Source organism: Sceloporus occidentalis, unplaced genomic scaffold (assembly GCF_023333645.1).
Source record: "Sceloporus occidentalis isolate IW3139 unplaced genomic scaffold, rSceOcc1.0.p SCAF_6, whole genome shotgun sequence".
In the NCBI taxonomy this organism is placed as follows: Eukaryota; Metazoa; Chordata; class Lepidosauria; order Squamata; family Phrynosomatidae; genus Sceloporus; species Sceloporus occidentalis.
The window spans coordinates 142,867,201-142,874,486 of record NW_028316986.1 but is presented as its reverse complement, the minus strand read 5'-3'; the positions used below and the strand labels follow the sequence as shown (position 1 = coordinate 142,874,486).

General features: G+C 38.1%; 1 protein-coding gene across 11 annotated transcripts in view; it reads right to left on the bottom strand.

The window, feature by feature from the left end:
- Window positions 1-347: 347 nt before the first annotated feature.
- Window positions 348-7,286, bottom strand: part of LOC149311482 (doublecortin domain-containing protein 2C-like) — a 71,901-nt gene continuing 64,962 nt past the window's right edge. For 6 of the 11 annotated variants that reach the window (XM_089528593.1, XM_089528582.1, XM_089528589.1 and 3 more), the window contains 3 exons: window positions 4,504-4,566; window positions 1,723-1,803; window positions 348-1,284 (listed from right to left, as the gene is read on the bottom strand). In XM_089528593.1, coding sequence (XP_089384719.1) covers window positions 1,195-1,284; window positions 1,723-1,803; window positions 4,504-4,566 — 234 coding nt within the window. In that variant the 3' untranslated portion in view covers window positions 348-1,194. Of the gene's footprint in view, window positions 1,804-4,503; window positions 4,567-7,286 lie in introns of all 11 variants that reach the window. The other 5 variants (XM_089528587.1, XM_089528585.1, XM_089528590.1 and 2 more) reach the window with 2 other exon arrangements.

The window sequence follows — 7,286 nt, the reverse complement described above, 5'->3', positions numbered from 1 at the left end:
CAGGGGATATGTGCCACACCAGGTGATGTGTGGCGTATATCCTGAATAGGGTGACACCACTGCTTCCCAAATGTATCTTGGCAGAAATGGGCTGTGGCATTCACCCACACCCCTTTAATACCCAAGAGCTCAGTAGAAGAGAAGGTGTGAGCGGGGTGAAGCACAGTGAGCAGAGAAAGGAGAGGTCTCAGGTTTTTTAAAATGTTCTTACGCTTTTAAATTTTTCTTTTAGAAATACAAGTTTTTTGGAGGCAATAAAGGAGGAGAAAGAAGCTATGACAAAGCAATTCCAACAACAGATAGAACTGGAAAGGAAAAGTTCAGATGGAAAATTCAGGGATCTACAGGAAAGCATTAAACAAATTCAACAAGATATACAAATATAATTTTAATTTTGCTAGTTGTTTATGTCACATAACATTCAGCGATATATGGAAATTACAATTTACAAATAATATTAGTACCACAAACATTACTAAGGATAGGTGTGGTATGGGAAGAGGTCATTGGGAGTGGGTGGGTTGCACCATGAGTTACCACACTGGATGACGCCAACCCTAAGGATAGGAAATATCACAACCACATGCAACTTGGAAGGAAAAGGGATTTATATTTGGCTAAATAACATACAGTATATACAGTAATATTTTATGCTGGGAGCCCTCCGGGGGGGGGGGGAATTATGATTACTACCTTTATTTATTGCCTTTCCCCCAAATCAGGGACTCAAGTGGTTTACAAAAATTAAATCAAATACAGATAAAATCACTTGTTTTACTGGTCATCAACCAAATAAATATATGTAATGTAATGTAAAATCACTTGCTAATATTATTTTACTATGTTTTATTTTTATTGTAACCCACCCCCTTTGGGGAGAGGCGGGCTATAAATAAATATTCTTATTCTTATTCTTATTAATGCATAAATAAAAATAAATAAAACATTACTGTTAAAATGCATTGAATTCATTGAATTAAAATGGATATTCATGGAACCGAAACCATGTCAGTAAGCCTTAAAAGAAAAAAACAACCACATGGAAGTTTTGCACAGAATAAGTCCTGAAATCAGAATAGTTTTTGAAATTATTCAGTTTTCAAAGACCTTCTCACAGTGGGAAAAATTATTCATTACTTCTTTTAAGAAGAAAGTTAGCACAAAATTGCATCCCTAGTAAGAAGCATATAACCTTCAAAGTAGCAGAGAAAACTCAGGAGGCACGATTCCACTTTGAGATATATAGGTCTTCCTCCTTAATTCTACCATGGCATTCATTTCAGTCTGGCATTAAGAAATGGTACATATTAGTTGCAAAGGAAAACACTTTTGCAATAGCATCTAACATTTATTCTTTATGAATTACTAAACTAGTTGCAGATGTTTCTTCTAATTACATATAAATCAAAGGAATATTGAATTGATCAGATCAGATTGCAAGCAGCCTTTCCTCTAGACATTTCTTTCCACTGTGAAGCTAACCCAGGATAACGTGAACCTGTGCACAGAAAAAAAGATATCTGAAAAAGATAATTCCATTGCTTCAGTGCAAGAGAGGGACAAAAGTAATATTTTTTTCTTTCATTTGTAATTATAAATAAACACTTCTGAATAAATGCTTGCTATAAAGAAATAGGGTGACACTAATTTCTTCTACATATTACTTCAACTTTTGCTGTTTCATAGTTTTTATATACTGAAATGTCTGGATTCTGCACAGACCGTTTTCTCCTCAGCTGTTTCTTCTCCCTCTTCTTCTGTTTCTTCTTCCGCATAATAACTTCCTTTGTCCTCTTCTGCAGACTACACAAAAAAATAAATAAAGGAAGTTTAATTCTTTATGCCTTCATTATTTAAAAAAACCTGCTAAGATGTACAACATTTTCTAATCTTAAATGGGGCTAGTTACACAGATCATACAATCCCCTGCTCCAAAACATCCACTGGGTGGTGGTCCATTTCTTGGCACAATTCAAACTGCTGGTTATGACCTATAAAACCCTATACAGCTTAGATCCAGTCTATCTGACAGACTGTATGTCCCCTCCCAGACCCTAAAAGCCACAGGAGAAGCTCTTCCTTCAGTTCCACCACCTTCACAGATACAGTTGGTGGGAACACAAGAAAGGGCATTTTCAGAGAGGTTAGAATAGCCCCCTCCTTGCTATCCTTCCATCAGCAGGCAAAGGTTTTTTTTTATTCAGACAGGCTTTTAGACCTTTTGTGGAAAGGCATGTAAGAGGGTGTTTTAAGTGTTCTTTATCTTTTTAAAGTGTGCACTTTACATTCTTTTAATATTGTTAACAGTTTAATTCTATTTAATTTGTAAGACAATTTGATCCCAATCTTAGGACAGGGCTGTAAAAGTATGCATTATTGTTTTCAATTGTACTTTAAATTTCTCTAGCTTTAAAAAGATAAAGAATTTTAAATTGTTTTAATACTGCTAATAGTTTAATTCTATTTAATTCGTAACCCACACTGAATCCCAATCTTGGGGAAAGAGTGGGATATACATAAACTTAGATCTAATTGCACTGCAGAAATAATGCAGTTTGACACCTCTTTAACTACCATGGGTTCATCCTATGGAATCCTGATATTTGTAGTTAGTTGTGGCAGCAGAGCTCTCTGATAGAGAAGGTGAAATATCCACAGCATTGAGCCATGGCAGTCAAAGTAGTGTCAAAGTGTATCATTTCTGCAGTGCAGATTAAATAATAATAAATAATAATAATAATTTAATTTATGCATAAACAGAATGTAAGAATTCATATTTCGATATTATTACTACAGGCTCTCATTTATGAACAAGCCACTCTTTACCTTCATTTTGGGGCAGTGCCTTTTAGACAAGTACTAATTAAAGGAAAACTTACAAAGAAGCAATTAATAATAGTTATGGATATTATTTAAAAAGTGAGGCACAGGGAACCCCAATCATGTGGGTCAGGAACAGCCCATGTTGGTTTCCCATCCAAAAATGCCTTCCTTCCTCACTGCGGAACAGGGAGCCTCCTTCAATTGATTTGCATAAGTAAGCTAAAGGTGGTGGAATAGGAAGCATGTCTGTGTGTTTCTGAATGAATGGTGGGAGGATATGAATGAATGAATGTTGCAGACACAGGTTCACACATGAGTAAATGGATTGTGTGCACATATGTGTCAATGCTTGCAGGAGAGTGGGCAACCATGCCTAGTTTTAGTTCAATCTATGCTCTCTACTGGCATGTGGCTCCAAGGAGGTTTCCCACATGACAATCTGGACTCCATGATGGCTAAAGAGAATCTCCATGTCCACAAGCCAAAAAACAAAAACAAAAACAAAAAAGCAATGTGAAGTCAAAGGCTTTCATGGCAAGCATTCATAGTTTTTTGTGGGTTTTTTGGGTTATGTCGCCATGTTCTAGAAGAGTTTGTTTCTGGGGGGGAAAACAAACAAATCTCCTCTGAATACTACATGCTAGGAACAGTGAAACACAATTATCTTCAGAAATGAGTATCTGGCCAATGTTAGAACTGACAGACCCTTGATCCACTAAACTAAGGTTATTCTTGTCAAATTCGTGTTCAAATTAACTACAGTGGACCCTTGGTATCCACTGGGGTTTGGTTCCAGGACCCCCCCCCCCAATGGATACCACAGTACTATTACATACAGTGGCGTAGTGGAAAGGTTTGCTTTTTGGGATTTCTATATTTTTGGATGGTTGAATCCATGGATAAAGGATCAGTGGATATTGAGGGTCAACTGTACAAATGTCAAGTTACAATAAACAGAGAGCCTTATCCTTCCAAACCTACTATTTGCACCCTAATAGTTTGAACTGGTGTGTCAGGAAGCTAATGCATAAGATGGGGCAATGACTCTTACTCTTCCGAAACATCACTCCATAATTTTTTCATCACTTTGTGATCTGATGAAGTTCACACTGTCCTGAGGCTACTGGATGATCTTCAGGACCCCAACTGCTGTGTACAAAGCAGTACTACAAAAACAATTTATGAGTCAGAGAAAGGGGTGAGGAAGAAGGAAAGGACTAAGGAATACCACAGATTCACCTTCACTGTCAAAAAATTATCTATGTTTTATATGGTGGGATTTCTCTATTTCTTTTGATTAGTAATTACACTGCAAAAAAGAAAGTCCCTGTATTTATTATTTACTATTTTTAATTATTTTAAATGTCAAATAGAAATATATTTTAAAGCAGAAAGAAAAATCTCACAACTGTGCCTCTTTAGCACAGCCTGAGCGTCAACCTTTAATAAGTGTATTGATCTCAGTCCATCTGAAGCTATGCTGATTCTTCATTTGGAATAAAGCACTGAGTGGTTTGGGATACAGTCTTTCTTACAAGTAGATTAAGATGCTACTGTCAGAATGGCTTGGTTTATTAGGGCTTGTTGCTTTTTTTCCCCTTTTAACAAATTGATCTTAGGCTCAAGATACCAATTGAATCTTCAAACATTGTTCTGCAGCACTGTAAACACAAAACTAACCTCTTCTTCTCTAGCCCCAACATTTGAATAAATGTCTTCTTCTTGGACAACCTCAGCTGGAACCTTGGGTAAAATAAATTCCAGTTAAGATTTGCAAAACAGATGGAAATTTTAAAAAAAGCCTTCTCACATAATTTTATCATTTAAAAAAAATATTATAAAGATCCATACATTGAATTCTGATTACTGTACAATACTTAATTCTACACACACACACACACACACACATTTCTTACATTCTATGACAATTTGTCTAAATATCTTTAATAGCCAACCAACCACTTCCTTTCCTATTTCGCCTGAAAACAAGCCAGTTGTATTTGAAAGCTTGAAAGCCAAGTACTTTTTTTGTTCTAAAGAATATAAGCACAAATGGATTTGTAAAATTTAACTGGGAAGCTTTATAATGCATATGAAGGCTCCCATGACTGGACACCTCTTTTACAAAAAAGCACCCTGCATGATAAAAAAAAAAGCTAGATAAAAAGGGGTCTGAACGCATACATCAAGGCACCTTAATAATAATAATAATAATAATAATAATAATAATAATAATTTGTTTTATTTATATACCGCTATTCCAAAGATCATAGCGGTGAACAGCAAGTAAGCTAATTTGCCCCCAACAGTCTGGGGCACTCATTTTAGCGACCTTATCGGAAGGATGCAAGCCTGAGTCGAGCTTGGGCCCTTTTGCTGGTCTTGAACTCGCAACCTTGTGGTTTTGAGTGAATGGCTGCAGTACAGGCATTTAACCACTCCGCCACCTTGTCGAAAGATGGTCTAATTCTGTGAATCCCCCCCTCCATTTTTCAGGACTTTGTTGAAAAAAATGTGCAAAAGCAAGAACAAAAAATGTTTGCACTAAACCCAACGTTTTACATTGAAAACAGCATCTTATGCACAAGTACAAGGTTGTTTTTTTGGCACAAAATGTTTTCACAAAACAGGGTCAGAATGCAAAAAAAAAAAAAAAAAAAAAAAAATCATTAATATGAGAAAACTCTTGTAATTTGCCTGGCAGAGAGAAACTTTCTAAAATTCATCATTCTTGCATGCAGGGGGAAAAAGAGAACGATTTAATTCCTCGCTGACTATACATATTATCATGTATATCTTGCAACCTAAACCAGGAGCTCATTATCATTTGTGTGAATTGTGAAAAGAAAGTGCTAAAAAAAATTCTAATAGAGCTGGGTTTTTGTTTGTTTTTTTTGCAGAATTAGACTGACAGAAAAGCAAGTCAGTTAAAGTAGTGCTATCATGGAATGGATTATCTGGCATCAAGAAAGTCAGTGAGTTACCGTAAGTAAAACATTAACCCGAGATTCAAAGTTTGCAAGACAATATAACAGAAAAGACATCAGAGGAAAATAAAGTTTCAGGCAAGCATGCAATAGCATACTTGCACTGCAATCCCCTGCTTCCATCATAATCTACAATGACCTCAGGCTGCAAGATCAGGAGAGGAAGAAGATACCAGTTCCACTTGTGATAGATTCTAAAGTGCACAATTAGATCTTTGTCATTTATGTTAAATATTTTATATAGACCTGTGCTAAATGTTTGGGAACAAATCATTTTCAGTGCAAAAAGGGGTGGGGACAGTACTTTTGGATGCCCCAACACCAAAAACGTACCATTTTTGAAGTGGCTTGTTGTCATTTTCAATCTGGAGGATATCATCTTTAGTAAATACAGTAGTTTGTAATCCAATTGACAATGGGCCTATCCAAACTATTTAAAAAAAGTAATATTTCTCACTACCCAAAGCCTTTTTTACTACCATTTGGGACTTCCTGGGTGATGTTTTTGATTCTACACAGACATCGCCAGACTTATAAGTCGGGGGGGGGGGGGGTAAAGGAAACTGGTAGGCAATTTGGCCAATAAAGATTCAGATTTTATAAGGCTATAGACAATTGGCCAAGCATAGAACTCTTTGGCATCTTTGCTCACTGTTAGGTCCAGAGCCCTGAATGGGCATGTCTTCTTTTTGAAAGGTACAATATTCCAAAACTTTTACTGTTCTGTCATGAAGATCCTGTGCTCCGCATCCCATGCAGAAAAGAGAAAGCACTTGAGCACTGTGTACTACAAGTGAAACTGAAGTTAAAGGCACAGCCTCCAGCCTACATTTCTAACTTTGGTTACTTTTTCTAATGATCTAGGAATAAAATTATTCTGGGGAAAACCTTTGAGTACAACCATCCCTGATTCTAACTGGAATAATGGCGGGATACAGACGGGCAGGGGAAGACGTCTTGGAGGTGTATTCTGCTGAATACGGAGCCTCCAGACCGCCCACCCCGGGGGCGTGGCTTAGGTGTATGGGGCTTCCACATGGGGGGCAGTGAAGACGCCTCACCTGGGGCCGTTTCTGACCCACAGTTTCCAAACCGCCGCCTCGGAGGACGCTGCAAAGAGAGAGGCAGCTTCTGCACGGGCGGCCAAAAACGGGGCTTTTTTTTTTCTTTTGCCGGCTGGCGGATGCGCAGCTGCGGCACTCAGCAGCGGCGGCAGAAAGCCTATGTGCACATTTAAAGCGCCCAAGCCCCTTTAAAACTTTTCCCCCGCCCTGCCCAAGAACAATGGTGGTCTCCTGCCAGCTGGTGATCAGCTGGTGTTGGCATCCTTGTCCGCTTGCATGTTGCCAATGTCACCAGCATCATGGATGCCTCCTCTCCTTTGGTACCCGCGCTCTTGATGAATCTGCAATGCACAGCCACAGCTGTCGCCGCTGCCACCGCTGTCCCCCTGCCATCCCCCATCACCTCCCTTGT